This window comes from Homarus americanus, unplaced genomic scaffold (assembly GCF_018991925.1).
Source record: "Homarus americanus isolate GMGI-L3 unplaced genomic scaffold, GMGI_Hamer_2.0 scaffold46583, whole genome shotgun sequence".
In the NCBI taxonomy this organism is placed as follows: domain Eukaryota; kingdom Metazoa; phylum Arthropoda; class Malacostraca; order Decapoda; family Nephropidae; genus Homarus; species Homarus americanus.
Window position 1 is genome coordinate 53,326 of NW_024731675.1, and position 17,239 is coordinate 70,564.

General features: G+C 41.3%; 1 protein-coding gene across 1 annotated transcript in view; it reads right to left on the reverse strand.

Moving 5' to 3' along the window:
- Nucleotides 1-477: 477 nt before the first annotated feature.
- Nucleotides 478-17,239, reverse strand: part of LOC121867681 (protein furry-like) — a 34,864-nt gene continuing 18,102 nt past the window's right edge. Inside the window, exons 24-34 of the mRNA XM_042367700.1 lie at nt 14,199-14,219; nt 11,451-11,636; nt 10,821-11,164; nt 10,245-10,449; nt 8,639-8,743; nt 5,806-5,958; nt 5,322-5,510; nt 4,554-4,688; nt 3,789-3,965; nt 2,239-2,398; nt 478-1,933 (exon numbers count right to left, since the gene is read on the reverse strand). Coding sequence (XP_042223634.1) covers nt 1,773-1,933; nt 2,239-2,398; nt 3,789-3,965; nt 4,554-4,688; nt 5,322-5,510; nt 5,806-5,958; nt 8,639-8,743; nt 10,245-10,449; nt 10,821-11,164; nt 11,451-11,636; nt 14,199-14,219 — 1,836 coding nt within the window. The 3' untranslated portion in view covers nt 478-1,772. The remainder of the gene's footprint in view (nt 1,934-2,238; nt 2,399-3,788; nt 3,966-4,553; nt 4,689-5,321; nt 5,511-5,805; nt 5,959-8,638; nt 8,744-10,244; nt 10,450-10,820; nt 11,165-11,450; nt 11,637-14,198; nt 14,220-17,239) is intronic.

Genomic DNA, 17,239 nt, shown 5'->3' on the forward strand with positions numbered 1-17,239 from the left:
TGAAGGGGACTGTACCTAGGCTGTGAGCCCCTGTAAATGCACTAGTGAAGGGGACTGCCTAGGCCTATGTGAGCCCCTGTAAGCGCTAGTGAAGAGGACTGTACCTAGGCTATATGACCAGCCCCTGTAAATGCACTAGTGAAGGGGACTGTACCTAGGCTATATGACGAGCCCCTGTAAACGCACTAGTGAAGAGGACTGTACCTAGGCTATATGACGAGCCCCTGTAAACACACCAGTGAAGGGGACTGTACCTAGGCTATATGACGAGCCCCTGTAAACACACCAGTGAAGGGGACTGTACCTAGGCTATATAATGAGCCCCTGTAAACACACCAGTGAAGGGGACTGTACCTAGGCTATATGACGAGCCCCTGTAAACACACCAGTGAAGGGGACTGTACATGTTCAGTCATTACCCTCTCTATGAGGAAGAGTTTAAAGTTGGATTCTGGGGATGTTTAAAGGAAAGCACAATTGTAATCTATTGAGCACTTTACCCATCACATCTTAAACTTGTATTTTATTTTTAAATCTTTGACCGTTGATAAATATTAACAAAAGCATAAATCCCAAGTATCACAAAATGGTAATGTTTTCCTCATATAAGCAGCCATCTTTATGACACATTATTTCATCCGGGTTGATTAAAATTTGTGGGCCGGCGGCACAAGACACAGGTTTATAACTGACCATAGGCTTCCTTACAACTGCAATGGTGAATGAAATAAAAAACTTGTCTAAGGGATCCTTCACAAGTTCCAATAAAATAAAAAGAACAGCTTTAAGTTTAATGAACTGTTAAAAGTAATGATTAAAACACAATAAAAATAGTGATTCCTCCCACAACAAATGAGAACCAAGAGTCAACAATTATAAAATATTGCAGCAACTTGAAGGAGCGAGGTAAGTACCTTTGAACCTCTTGTCTACACAGAACCTGCCCACCCATCAGAGCCACTTGAGTGAAACACAGGAGAGAGGTAAGTACCTTTGTACCTCTTGTCTACACAGAACCTGCCCACCCATCAGAGCCACTTGAGTGAAACACAGGAGAGAGGTAAGTACCTTTGTACCTCTTGTCTACACAGAACCTGCCCACCCATCAGAGCCACTTGTCCTCGTGGAGCGGTCACATTCCAGGAGTTGTTAATGCCCCAACAGTTAGTTTTTGGTGTTGATCATAGGTTATGAGAGCTGAACCAAATGATCAGTCTTATGCATGGAGACAGTATCAGTGTTAAGTAAGCCTGATGGTGTTCTTAAACAGATTGTGGCTTAATTATGTATTTTTTACATAATTTGTGTAAATGTTTTGATAAATTATACAATTTAGCTAAATGGCTTGTACAGTATTCCTTTAACATAACAGATTGAGGTCTGGCATAATGATAGTTTTATGAGAGAGATTTATGCCTTTGTCACTATTATCAGTAAAGCTTTCATTTATTTATATCACAACATAAACTTACATCACTTTAAAAGGTTTCAACTGAGATTCATTATACACAACAGACTCAAGACTTTAAAGTGTTTTGTTTGGTGGCTGTGTCCTCTGTTTATGGACATTTATAGCTCAACTTAATTTACCGACAGAGCCAACAATGTGGGATAATTGTGCTTCTGTAACTACAAACACATAACATGTCATGGGAAAGAACGAATCCTTTTATTTTTAAGCACACTGAGATTTTACAAGTTACAATAATAAGCATTAGTATTATGGTCAATATTTTGAACTAGACATAAAACTTACATAGCGCTGAATGGACCTAACACTCTGTTTTACGAATAACTGACTCGAGAGATTCCCGGCTCTGTTTGGGCGTCTGTTCTATGGTTCTGAGGACCGATAAAGACGACATGTTGGCTTCCGTTAGACGGAAACTGGTCTCCCCCAACTCGGCCTCTGTCCCGCACACCGCTATCATACCTGCAGACAAGGAACACAAAGGTTATATAACACAAATGTGCAGTACAGTAAACCCTCGCTATAATGGAACCCGGTTATAATGGAACCTGGTTATAATGGAACTCGGTTATAATGGAACCTGGTTATAATGGACACTGTAAACCACAATAAACAAAACACCATCACCGACGGAGTGGACGACCAATTATCACTAGTTAGCTAGACCGCCCGCTAGATGGATCTACGGTGCTCCTAAGACTGTGTAAAAAAGACTAAAAGATACTAAGTAGCCGATGACACATTATGTACTGTACACAAGACATTACCGGGTTTCTTGTCAGCGAGATATGTGCAGTAAGTGTCGAGGATAACTGTGATGTCATCGTGGGTGTGGGAAGAGCTCGCCTCACGATGCCAGAGAGAACGATGTTGACGGACGAACTGCAGAGCTCCGACCCACCGCTGGTCAGCCACTAGTTGTAATAACTGCGAACCATCAGTGAAAAGATATTATTACAGCTTCAGTCTATAAGATTCTTTTCAATGTAAACACAAACACCGTGGGCACGTCTGGCGGCACCTACTCATACAGACACCCAGATCAGGTTAATCATCTACCCTGTGTTGTATAAACCAAGGCAAACTTAATTATATACATGATTAATGGCCTTTATGTTGTCTTAGATGCTGCCAGATGTGTCCAGAGTATTGTGTTGGTGGCTATACATATTAAAGTAACTGATAAAAATTAACTAAAATGAGACTCAGGTACAGTCTTGTCTCAATTACCAACAGTATAACAACTTTACTACTAAGAGAACACAAAGAATCACCCAAAAACAAATCACAGGTCTTGAGCATGTACTGTATTAGCTCCTGATTTATAGGCAGAATTATTTATATATTTGTGGATTAATTACATTAGACTTGTATAACTATCACCCACTGTAACTTTCCACTAGCTATGAGGTTCATGTTCAGAGCACGTGATAAGGTGTGTCCACGGGAAGTCGCGTCACTTAGTGCTGAGCTAAAGGTTAAGTATCCGGCTCTCTGGCCACCTATTGCGGACAGTAGTCTGATAACCCCGACGAGAGGAGGACGTTATATAGAGCCATCATTGATATGCTTCCGTCCTTTCTTGAGGGAGGACGTCGGATATATTTCCGTTCTCCCTCGAGGGTCCCTACTCTAGATTATCACTCCAACTCTCACATTAACAGGACGTATATAGTAGAGCTATTTAATATAGCCTCCGTCCTCATTAACACTCATAACTACAGTGGTTAAGTTACGGTTATATACACTTGAACTACATATACTATATTTTCTTAAATAAATGAAGAAAAGGACTACTTGGATTTTGCTACTAAAACCCAATAAACCTTTACATGTTCTAGTGGTATTAACAAATGAAGATTAATGGTTTAGGGCCCACAACAAACAATGAGTAAAGAAAAACTAATTCAATTCTCCCCAAACTCATAATAAATGTTGCTACTAAACTGGAATAAAGAGAACATTTTCGCAAGATAAAAAAACTAACCGGGAAATTGAATCTTTGAAAATTTTGGATACGATTATATACAGTACTGTACAGTGAAACCCCCATATAATGGACTTTTCCCTGCATATAATCCATTAGTTAGAGGTTTTACATCTAACGGACCCTCGATATAATGGACTTTCATCTCTATACAGTCCATTAAATAGAGGTTCCACATCTAACGGACCCTCGATATAATGGACTTTCATCTCTATACAGTCCATTAAATAGAGGTTCCACATCTAACAGACCCTCAATATAATGGACTTTCATCTCCATACAGTTTGTTACACCGAGGATTCACTCTAATATGTAAACTGGAAATATTACCTGGAGTTCTGCTTCAGGTTGAGAGTTGGGTTGTGTTACAGGGAGCTCTAAGGACTGAGACCCAAGTGAGGAAGAGCTTACTGGAGAGCCTCCTTCAGTGCGTCCTATACTGATCTCACCTGCACTCCCTCCTTCACTCTCCTCTCCGCCGACACTTTCACACTCTCCCTCTTCACCCTTGGAATAGAAGTGACGTCAGGTGTTAATATTTGAGACTGATTGATCGTTTGTGGTAGTTACATCCCTGGCAGTGCAACAGCTTAGGTGGAAGACCTTAAACTGATGCTTTGGTGATGAGAAATAATTAATACAAGATGAAAACAAAATAACATCAATAATAAATAGCATAACTTCTGTAAAAACCATTGAAATATTAATTGATAAAACTCAAAAACTTGTTAATAATGTTATACTCCGACCCATAACGAGGTGGTTGAAGGAATGGGCCCACTAACCTTGGCCCCGACCCGACCGCCTCATTAACTCGTTGAATATGACGACTCTACTCCACGAGAACAACAACACCTCTTGTTTTACTGCCATGCGACATTACGCTTCTCCCGCCGGTAATATATATTTATTTTTAAGTCAAGAGAAATTCCTATAACTCTTAATAATAATGATAACTTGATATATTTCCTCCAGCCGCTTCTCATATGACTGAGCCACCTTCACCACCCATCCCCTCCCCTACCCACTCCTACCCTCCAGCACTGATCAGGTCATTTAAGTAACACAACTTATCAACACGGTCGTTAACCTTACCTCCGGCAGCTCTCGTTCAGGGGGAAGACACTGTGAGCTTTGCGTTGGTGTTGTGGGAGGCGTGGAGTCCAGTTGTTCCACAGCAGCCACTAGTTTGCCCTGCAGTGTACTCAACTCTACACTGTGGTCACTCGCCTAAATAGAAAACAAAATTAATTATTGTTTTCCTGAATCATTCCGTAAAGTGTTTTCCGAAGATGGCGGTCACTGTCGACACCTCTCATGACTCAGACTACAATAAGTTGTTTAATCAGCTTTTTGTATTTCTGTAGTTTTTTATGGGATTACTGATTTAAACTGATTTTGTCCTCCAAGATGTAATACAAAACTACATACAATAATAATTCCATAAATCATCAAAAAAGACTATAATCAGTTTGGTATAAAGACAACACAGGTATACAGTATATATACACCGTAAAAAACAAACACACGTAGTTTCCTCAAGTCTTGTGAACGTGCCTCAACCTCACGTACTTGAAACAGGAGAACAAATGACACTTAAAATATAATAAAATAAACAAGATCCATTTTTCACTCCCTCATTCTTGCAAGCCAGTTTAGGAGAGAGGTTCTGAGCTTGTGTTAGACCTCCTCCTCAGCAGACCCAAGTTACCTATCTGTTTTACATCACCCGAGTGTGACCTAAAGATCTCATAGGTCTGTCTGTCTATCTGTCTGTCTGTCTATCTATCTGTCTGTCTGTCTGTCTGTCTGTCTCTCTATCTACCCCTCATTCACCGTTCAAAGACGAGCACCGAGCCATACCTGTGCAGTTTTAGCCGTGTGAATCAGAGCCATTAGGAGCTTGGTGTAGGTGTCGTACAGGAGCGAGAGCTGGAAGTGTATCTTGTACAGGCAGCGGCAAAGGTCTATGTGCTGCTCGTCGGCACAAAGCTCCGGCAAACTCTCCCCAAGGTGTTGGAGTTTCAGCGTCGACTTGATCCCGTCCAGACACTGTAAATTAATGGATTTGGTCCGTTTCAGCGTTGATTTGATACCAGCCGGACAATGTAGGTTAGGTTTGGGTTGTGTTAGGTTAGGTTTGGCTATGTTAGGTTAGGTTAGGTTTGGCTATGTTAGGTTAGGTTAGGTTTGGCTATGTTAGGTTTGGCTATGTTAGGTTAGGTTAGGTTTGGCTATGTTAGGTTAGGTTAGGTTTGGCTATGTTAGGTTAGGTTAGGTTTGGCTATGTTAGGTTAGGTTACAAAGAAACAAAAACCCAGAGTATTATTGGGTAAAGTCGACTTACCACATTGGCACTCTCCCTCTTGTCCAGGTAAGTGTCCAGATGCTCGTGCAGGGCGATGAATGTCGAGCGGAACCTCTGTGTGAGCTGAGTGACTCCGAGCAACGCGGCGTCCACGTACACATACATCAGAGGAGCCAGGCCATCCACTCCCTGCTGGCAATGACACAATGATTATGACAACACAGTGAAGCCTACATGTAGTAACGGGGTTCTCTCTCCATATGATAAGTTGGATTGGGGTTTTTAGCACCTAACGGACCCTTGATATAATGGACTTTCATCTCTGTATAGTTCGTTAGATGGGGGTTCCACATCTAACGAACCCTCGATATAATGGACTTTCATCTCTGTATAGTTCGTGAGATGGGGGTTCCACATCTAACGAACCCTCGATATAATGGACTTTCATCTCTGTATAGTTCGTGAGATGGGGGTTCCACATCTAACGAACCCTCGATATAATGGACTTTCATCTCTATTAGTTCGTTAGATGGGAGTTTCACATCTAACGAACCCTCGATATAATGGACTTTCATCTCTATATAGTTCGTTAGATGGGGGTTCCACATGTAACGAACCCTCGATATAATGGACTTTCATCTCCATATAGTCCTTTAAATAGAGGTTTTACTGTAGAGGAGATTAAATATCACAGGGAGAGAATCTATACAAATTTTTTACGTAAAATAATGAAGTAAAAAAGCATTGAATTTAAAAGTTATTATAAAGTTATTCGGAAAATTATCTTTATACAAAATTATCATAAATATTACTTTCTGACACAATGATTTAGAAATTAAGTGATTTTAGTAAGTCCCAGTACAAATAGGTTAGGTTAGGTTGGGGTTTGGTTAAGTTTGGTTAGGTCTCTTAGGTTAGATTGGGGTTGCGAGGTTAGATTAGGTTAGGTTTGGGTAGGTTAGGGTAGGACTGCTTAGTTTAAGTTAAGTTAGGTCAGGTTAGATTAGGTTAACTTAGGTTAGGTTAAAGGTACAGTTAGAAAAGAATATTCTTCCCTTCATCGCTTTGGTCAGTGGAGACCTCCGGCAACTCTCTCAGTAGTTAACAGTATCAAGCCCATATTAATGAACCAGTCTCCAGCCCTAGTAAAGGCGGCGTCTGGATGAAACCAGTCGCTCCAAATATTTTGTTTGTTATCCATCACTATTTTAATCAATTAACATAATCATAACTACATGTTTGCCACAATATGAATGTTTACCTTCATATAATATTAGAAAGGTTAATAAAAACAACATAAGTTGACTGAAAATATTATAGATAATTGTACGGTTATTATCACGCCTCCTACAGGGTGACGGTCACCTGCACCAATAACACTGGCAACAGATGCTGGAAGAAACCAGAATGAGTTACACAGGATTTCTAAAAAATATGTTTACCAAAGAACATATTTTCAGTAATGCCGGTGGATGTAGCGTTCACCCATGCCAGCACAGGTGCATAGTGGAGAGACAGCTGTGTCATGCTTAGGCTGGCTGACGTGACCTAACGTTATCACTCCTGAGAAAAATCAGAAAATTGATCGGCGACTAATGGTCGCTATCATTAATCCCGTTGGTAAGTTATGTTTACGTAAGCCTAACATGTTCCCGTGACTGTTGTCTGTGTTACCTGGCAGCCGTAGTAATTCATTACTGTATTTTTTTAAGATTTCTTGAGCCTCACGTTACATTAAACAAATATGACACTAGTAATATGGATCAGGAAATAGTGTCCTCTGTATGGCATATGGATCCTGTAGGGAACCGAAGTGTTCAAAACACTTCATTCAATATCACTGATTCTCACACCAAAAGGATATGAAGCGTAATAGTGGCTGCAGTCCCGTGGTTGCCTAGCCTCAGTCTGTCCATCGCCGAGCCTTGAAAGTGGATCATCGCGAGGCCAAGGTTGGTCTATGAGGAAGAATCGTTGGTATGAGAGACTGTGGCTTTACCAACATGGATATAACAAGAGAACTTGGAATTGACCGGAAAACTGTTTATCGGTGGCTTTAAAGGTGGGATGAAGAGGAAACTCTGGTAGATCGCCATGGATGAGGTGCCCCAAGAAAGACAACTCCATCTCAAGATCAAATGATACATCAAGCTGCAGATCAAAACCCATTTACGAATGTAGTTGTCATACAAGAAGACGTTCAACTTAATGTGACACCGAGGATTGTGGAGTCAGTTCTTGAACGACTGCAGGAGGTAATTGCCGGCAATGGAGGATGGACGGGTCACTAGTATGGTTATTTGGGTAAATTGAGTTGTACTGTATTTGTTACATATGGCTGTATTTTGGATGGGTTAGGTGAGCCAAATAGGTGGGTTGTATTAAAATTGTTGTATAAATTCATTTACACGTGATATAATTGGTGTTTTGTTGGATGGGTTAAAGATATGAGGCAAGTATTTGAGTTTTTCATTATAAACTCCATTTATTTAGTCCCATGAAATAATAATTAACATCAAAGCGCAAATTGTATAAATTAACACCACTTGGGTAAATAAACAACTTAAGAGTCGTTATCAGGTTCTCCACAGACTTATCACACCATATAATATTATAAACAACACCAATGATGAAGTTTTTTATAATGAAAAAATATGAGACCTCGTGAAAAAGATATTTATGAATCAGAGGCGAAATTAAGGCATTCATTAAATAAATATTTCACGAAACTGATTTCATCCTAACGTGCCCTGTTTACTACTGAGAGAGTTGCCAGATGTCTCCACCGACCACAGTCATGTAGGGCAGAATATTCTTCCGCAACTGTACATCGGACAGAGACCCCAACCGACCAATACACCACATAACTCACCTCCAGGTAGTGAAGGAAGGCTCCGTAATTATGCATCATCTCTCCGCTCTCCCCCAAGTACTGGCTGCTCTCACTCACCAGCTCACTAAACTTGACCACACTCTCCTGCACCAAAGAAAACCATCATTAGCATCTTCTAGGGGGAAACTATCATAAACAAAGGCAAAAAGACACTTCTTTTTCATTCAATAACCAAGACGTATTTCATTGTAACCTAACCTAACCTATACTTAATGTAATGTAATTTGACTAAATGTAATCTAATGTAATATGATTTAGCCAAAAGTAAATTAACCTAATCTATCCCATACTGAATGTAATGTAATGTGTGTGTGTGTGTGTGTGTGTTCTATTACTGTACGTTCCTGAGTGTTGGTGTAATAAATTAAGACATGTTTCAGAAGACATAACCTGCCCCAGTTTAAAACTTTATACAGTCAAGCCCCCACATAATCTCTTTCTCTCTCTATATATATATACAGGACGTCCTCGTTATAACAGTATCCACTATCCCCGGTTTCACAGTTAGGTCGTCAACTTTTTATGACCATCCACGTAAAAAGTCCACGCGTTTAAGTGGAGTCCGATCGAAAACTCTGAAAACTACGGATTTTTAGTTGAAGCGTTTGAAATTCCTCCTCTTCCTGGTGTCGTGCATACACACACATGTCCCAGGTCAGTCTCCCACTCTGTTTCGTCCAGTCCAGTGTTGTGTTGTGTTTTCTCCAGCCTTTGTTGTGTATATGTTGTGAATTGTTTTATTTTCGTAGCTATGAGTTCCCAATCCAAACAGTGTGGTGCAGCAGTCAGAAGGAAGCACACAGCTATAGTATAGATGAAATATTAGAAGAGATTTGGTGAAATAAGATAGGGAGTGGACAATCACCTAGTCCTGTTTCTTTTTCATCCTTGGACTAATCCACCATTCCCAACACCCACCACCATCCTCCAACACCCACCACCATCCTCCAACACCCACTGCCATCCTCCAACACCCACCTCCATCCTCCAACACCCACTGCCATCCTCCAACACCCACCTCCATCCTCCAACACCCACCTCCATCAATCAGGCCAAACACCTCCTCTTTTACGCTGCACATCACCAGGTCGCTGACACACGTTGCCTCAACACACCGACCCCAATGAACTTTAAGGACGTTAGATAACTTATAAAATTAAATAATTTCTTAAAATAACGTTATCAAATGTTTAACAAATGTGTCTAAGGTAAATAATTGTTAAAAGATATCATATTAACTTTTTTGGGTGAGTGTCGTCTACAGTGTCATGGCGCCAATGTGATCTATTTCCATTATTTCATGTGGGATTAATTCACTGCTTTATGTGACTTTGTTATTAGAGGCATTTTTATGGTCCCAATTAATCATGGATAACGAGGACCCCCCTGTACTCCATTATATGGGGGTTCACATCCAACGAACCCTCGATATAATGGACCTCCCTCTCCATACACCACATAAAATAAGGAACTTTACCATAACCTCATAGACACTATAAAAGGAACACAACGCCTTATAAACACATAACAAACAACTCAATAATTTATACCTGTCATAATTATCACCGCCGAATGTGTAACTCACGGAGAAGACGGCGTTGAAGAGCGTACAGGTCCTGGTGGGGTGGAGGATGGGGGCGTCGGCGGCCATCAGAGAGAGGAGGTGAGCCCGCCAGGTGTCCTCTAAATCGTTGGGTTGACGGATCGGGCGGAACAACATGGCGGCAATACTCGGGGAGGCGTTGCAGGGCGTCATGTCACCCAGGTCCCCGTCGCTGCTCTCGCTGTGGCTAAAAGAGGAACAAGATTATTAGTGTAAATTATATAACACATGATGACCTAACCTCTGATGACCCGAGAGATGATGACCTAACCTCTGATGACCTAACCTATGATGACCCCTCAGGCTCCCAATCACAACAACTCTTCCTTTCAATGTTTGGTGCGGTAATCCCTGACCTGAGTGTAAGTGAGGACAGTTACTGTGTGGAAAAAGAAGAAAAAAGAAAGAAAATGAATGAAAAAATCTTGCAAAACTGTGACTTTAATTTCAGCAGACAATGGCCAGTAGAGTGATGGCAGCTTAGTGATCAGAACAGGTGTTGATGCCAGCTTGGTGATCGGAACAGATGTTGACGCCAGCTTGGTAATGTTCACTCACTCGGACATTGACGTGGGGGAGGTGGGTCTGCGTACGGAGGCGGTAGTGTCGAGAGTCAGTTTTGGCGGCACGGCGGAGTGAGCGGTGGCGGTCGGCTGCGGGTGGCGGGTGTGGGGCACCGCCGACCGCTCCCCAGCGCCCAGCGTGGGGTCGTCGACGGGGGACACGGATCCTTCCTCTTCCCACCACTCGTGATCTGCCGGGGGCGTGGGTTTCTTGCCGTGGGAAGGCGTGAGCTCCGAGCCGTGGATGTCGTCCATGTGGCTCAGAGGGTCGCCATCTCCAAGGTTACTCGGCGATCGACGACGAACTCCCCAAAGATTGAAGTTGTCAACACTCTCCTCCTGTTGATGACGGGACAGGTGTGATGAAGTTGTTTGTGTGATCGTGACAGTATAGAGAGATAGAGGAAATATATCACCTCACTCTGATAAACAAACATGAATTATATAACCATTTGTTTACATGAGTGAATGAGCAACAAGACACACACCACACTGGACACACTCTCTCTCTACCTTAACACTGATGTTTGCATGAGGTACAAACATCTCTGATAATAATTACTTCTACAGTCACTGAGAGAGACAGAGATAATACACTTTACACAGTAGAGTCCATAGAACTTACTCCCTGACTCTCCAGCTCATACTCTAAGAAGTCAAAGTCCTTAAAGACGGCGAACTGTTTCTCCGACGAGGTCATGTCGTCGGCGGTGCGGTCGTTGGCAGTGTCGCCCGGGGCCACAGACACCTCCTCTGTGGAAGACGCCATGGACGACTGCCTCTCCAGCTCTGAACTTTGGCTGAATATGACCTGGTGTTGGATTGGCCAAACATTAGTAAGGTTTCTATAATCTACAGTACATGAGTGGGTGTACAGTATTAAGTGGAATATAGTGTTACACTAGTGATGTGTCTTATGGACAAACTATACTGTAAGAGATGATGGCTAACCGACACAAGCACAGTATTGTGATGTTGGTCACTAGTCATATGGACCCCAGTCCTATGGGGTCCTATCATAATGGTCAAGTTGGGGCCTATTAGGACTGGGGCCTATTAGGACTGGGGCCTATTAGGACTGGGGTCTATTTGACTCGTAATCATTATGTTCTATCAAGGATATTCCAGGGGAGATCAGCGGGCGGCACAGAAAGTTAAAAGCAACGATATAAAGTAAAGCTGACACTAGGACGTGCAGTTAGTGACGCCTCTCGTGTGTACGTCAAGTGAGCTCTGGACCTGACAAGCCCCGACCTAACTGTTAGTACCGGGGTCCATCAGGCTTGGTAGAGATTAGGACTGTGCCAACACCCTTAGTGATCAGGTCAGGTCGGGGCCCATTAGCACAGGAGCACATCTGACGACTCCCCTGACTGTTAGTGATACATCCAAGTCTATAACAACACCGTCAGGGGCAGCGTTTGTAGCCATTAACTACAAACAAGAATAAGAAGAATCAACTATGAGGTAATTAAGGAGGTCAAGCGAGGGAGGATAGCGAGGTAACGGTGATCAGCCTTGGCCTCGTTAAACACGTCATTAATGTATCTCTTATGACCTGCAAGACAGAAAGTTTCAATTATTTGGTCTTGGTTTTAAACTTATTATTGTACAGTTTATAAATTTAAGAGAATAAATCACTATCATTTGTTAGAATATGTAGCAATCTTTCCCCTGAGACCCAGCATTAGGCTCTTAAAACAGCAACATAGACATTATACAGTACATTTATCACATTATTGTATTAGTATCTGAGAGTTTTTTGGATCTATTTGTATAATTATCTAAGCTGCGAAACTACTCTGACCACCACAAGAGTCATTATACACCGAGCCAGTTGATGTACCGTCAAACACAAGAATCCCGTCGCCTTTCCTCCCGAACCCCAGGATCCAAACCCGTGAATCCGAACCATTTACGGAACTGCATCGGGTTCGCGAATCTGAATCTCCGGGTTCGTCTGTTCAGAAGAAGTGACGGGGACTTGTGGGTGACTGTACCTGTATCCTAACCTGAAGGAATCACTCCACCTGTTCTGTTTTTGTTCTGAATAAGTATTTGAATTTAAAAGAAAAACTTGAGTTCCAATAATGCATCAATAACATCTAAATCTATCTGTTAACTGATCATTACTTCTGTAGCTAAAAATGTCTAAAAAAAATACCTTAATTGAACAGTACTTAAGAATTACCAAGTTGCTAAGAAGTAGGAACTAATCATCATATATATTCAAAAATGCCAAGTGGTGGAGGGACCTGTTAGTGGACACACCCAAGAGCAGAAGGTTTAGGAACTTATAATTTACGTCATGCGGAGAACAAGCAGCGGAGAACAGCGGAGAACAAAGCATTGACCCACAGACATAAACCGTTCACTATAACACAAACTACTTGGCATGTTAGATTGCTTATTGATCAAGTGGGTCCCCAGACTTACAAGCCCCCCTAACCTAACCATTAGCATCGAGACTTAAAATATTTCAACATCTTCGGACTGAATCCTTCCAAACTGCGCCATAATGCTAATGCTTGGGTCGGTTACGGGTCCCACCTCACCAAACGCCATCGGCTCGGCATTCAGGTATAATCCATTACCACAAATTATATTCCTGAACACTAAACTAAATGCCACACCAAAGGTAATTGATTTAGTTTCACCTATACAGACTCACACTGGTGATCTGTGTGCGAGCGTCGATGGCTACCATACTGTTTTAACGCCCGTACGGAATCATCAACTACACAGGGGCTTGTTTGTACTATCATCATCATTGTTTAAATATAACTAAACAAAGCATTATGGAGGCTTTTCATTTAGTATCCAATTCTGTTTTATTACTTTACCTCTACAACCCCCTCCTACATTACCTCTACACCTCCTACATTACCTCTACAACCCCCTACATTACCTCTACACCTCCTACATTACCTCTACAACCCCCTCCTACATTACCTCTACACCTCCTACATTACCTCTACAACCCCCTACATTACCTCTACACCTCCTACATTACCTCTACAACCCCCTACATTACCTCTACACCTCCTACATTACCTCTACAACCCCCTACATTACCTCTACACCTCCTCCCCACCCACCAATCACCATACACCCTAGTGGCACAACTGGGATAATTCCACAAGGGCGTTAAAGCGACTAACCACACTCGCGACACCAGATCATCAGTGCTCGGCCCGACAGTCTGACAAAATTACAGATCAGAAATTTCAAACATCATCCCCCCCAAAAAAATATATCCCTGTTAACTGGAATCGACAAGAATCAGCAAGACTTTAATTTGGATTTATCGTAATATAATTCTCGGAAAGAGGAATTTATCAGCTGGTGGTCGATGATAAGAGGATGGATTTACCTTGCTCATGTTGCCCTCCTGCTGCAGACAACAACCAAGGTTCATGAAACAGAGACAAGGGAGACAACAGGTTAATTGTAATAAGCCATGCCACCCCCACCCCCCTAGCAAGACTTATTTACTATATTATACAGAAGGTGAAAGAGACAGTGTGTTGATCCAGACGACCTCAATGTTATCTGTTAGACGCTTAGCTGTGCCACGTCTCAACTGAACCTACGCAGGAGTTGGTGCTGATTCTTTATTGACATTTTTATTACTATGACTATTGTTGGTATAGCCACAAGTATTACTGGTATAGCCACAACAATTACCGCTCGAGTATAGCCACAACCATTAATAATCCTGAATAATTATCCACGCAGCATTAATGAATCGTGAAAGCCACCAAATGAAAAATTAAACCAATTATTTAATTATATATGTACTGTATGTCTTTCTGATATTGAAATTTAATATAATAACATATTTGTGGTCCACAGAGCTTCCCACAAGAACAAGCGGAGGTCTTGAACACAGCCGCACCCAACACTGCTCTGGGGTGGTTGGAGGTGCAGCTGGACCTTGTATAATAGCGAAAGATTTACCCACGAGGAGACTAAACATTACGAACGGCAGCGAACGTTAAAGTGGGGAAACGTCTCGTGACATTGAGAGATTAACTATGGGGGCCTAAGGTACAGTAGCGTTGAAGTCGTCTGGTTCGGGCACTACACACAAGCTGCACTATGAGGTCGCTATAATCATCCCCATTGTACTAGTCTAAGGTACCATTATTCCTCCTCTGCCCATCCATGCTATATACTGTACAGTCATTCTGGATCAGCTCTCTCTCTCTCTTTCTGACCTCCTGAGTCCTATCACAAATGAAGTTTAGTTGAGAATTATGTTTTGATTGGTTGGATTAGTTTCCTCTTGAGCAAATCACAATTAAAGTTCAGTAGAGGAAATAGTTATTACATTTTGATTGGTTGAGGAAGCAGTTATTACATTTTAATTGGTCGGATTAGTTTAGAGAGCTGATGGAGAATGTAAAACCTTTGCATGCCTGATATTATACAACAGTTGTTACCATAAGAGAAGAAATACCTGAAAAAAGCAAACAAATATTACCCTCAACAGACAAACTCTAGTGATTATCCCACATTTCCCTTAACTTTCACCTATCAATCACTTCTGAGAGTTATTGTAATTGAATTTATATTTGTTATCATTAAGCGTTCACCTAACTCACAGAAAACGAATTATTAAAATGGGAAACTGAAGAAATTTTACTACTGTACATAAAGGAACCACAGTTCTGTACATGGTGTTATACTTCCTTCATTATACAGAACTGAGAGGTGAGAGGTTTAAAGTGCGAGACTCATGTGACAAGACTTCAAAAACATTCAGAGTCGAACGTAAATATAAAGAAAGAGAAACGCTACACATCACAACGGAATAAGAACTGCCACGTTTCTAAACTCAGCACTGAAGCGATTTTAAAAAACTCCCAAGTGATGTAGCATAAGTGTTTTAAAGGTCTTAGTTCAATGAGAGGATCTTCCAGAGAGCTTTTAAAGATGACACATTCTTGGAGGAAGAGGAAGAGGAGGGATGATGTGGTGTTAAAAGTTACCCAAAAGACCGTTATGGAACCTCCTGCAAGACACGCAACTTGCTCGACACATTCAAAGCCTTGGCCATGCTAGATACTAAGACGAATAAAGATCGTACTCTACCTACTTTATGTGACTCATGCTGTTTTAGTACAGAAACCCATACAGTCTGAAACAATTAAGAACTTATCATGCAATTCTGGAACTTTTGATTTCCTTGGATACATCATCAACGCCTCAACCACTCGGGGCGGGGGGCCTGGTTACACGGTGTAGTTACTGGATAAACGAGACCCAGTCCTAATAAAGTCTCTAACCTAACCATTTTGGACGTCAGGGTCAGGATAGGGAAGGTAGGGTTGGCTAACATAAGGGTTAGGTTAGGTTGGGTTATATAAGGGTTAGTATAGGTAGGGTTGGCTTACATAAGGGTTAGGTTAGGTTTGGATACAATTGGCTCCATTAGGTTAGGTTAGGTTCGGGTAGGTTAATGGCCCTATTAGGAATGTGATCCCTTTACCCAGTGACGTTTCTCAAGTCACCAGAACATGACCTCAAGACTCATATACCAGACATCATAACAGACAACCGCATGTCCTGGATAACGAACACTCTGATCACCCGACTCGGATGATTGAGGCGTTGGTTAAATATGTATTAAATGTCATCACTTGTATCTTTTATATAGATATGTGTTAAATTTTATTCAAATATGTAATATGTTGAGTCCATCTATATAAACTGTGTCAAAATTTCAATATCACAGAGTAAAAAAATATAACACAATGGGTGAAGAATTTCTTTTAGTTTTACAATATAGCCACTGTTTTGGCCCATCTGTCACACTCTGATTGGTTAATTCTCACTCCTATCAAACTCTGATTGGTTATTTGTCCCACTGGTCACACTCTGATTGGCCCAATTAGCTGTAATGTCTTTGTCACATGGTCTATATGAGAGAGAGGTAGAGGAGAGAGAGAGAGAGAGGGGTAGAGATGTGGTACAGTATGTTTGTCCACTGACTCCCTACCTCAGGCTGTCTGGGTACTTGTTCATATGTCATGTGTGATGAAGAGGCTTACCAGTAGTTATATACATTGTACTTCTACACATAAGTATACACACATATATATATACACACACACAAACACACACACATATATATACACACACACACACACACACACATATATATATACACACACACACACACACACATATATATACACACACACACACAGGCTAAACTTGTCAGAAAACGTAACATCATCAATAACATTAATTTTTTTTATAACATATCACATACAATTTGTTTTTAACTGAAAATAAAGATTATCAACAAATAGTTTAACAGATAATTAGTAACTATTAGCGATGTCCTTACAAAATAGTATTAGTATTATCTATATATATAGTACCTAACTTTATCTGGTATAATAG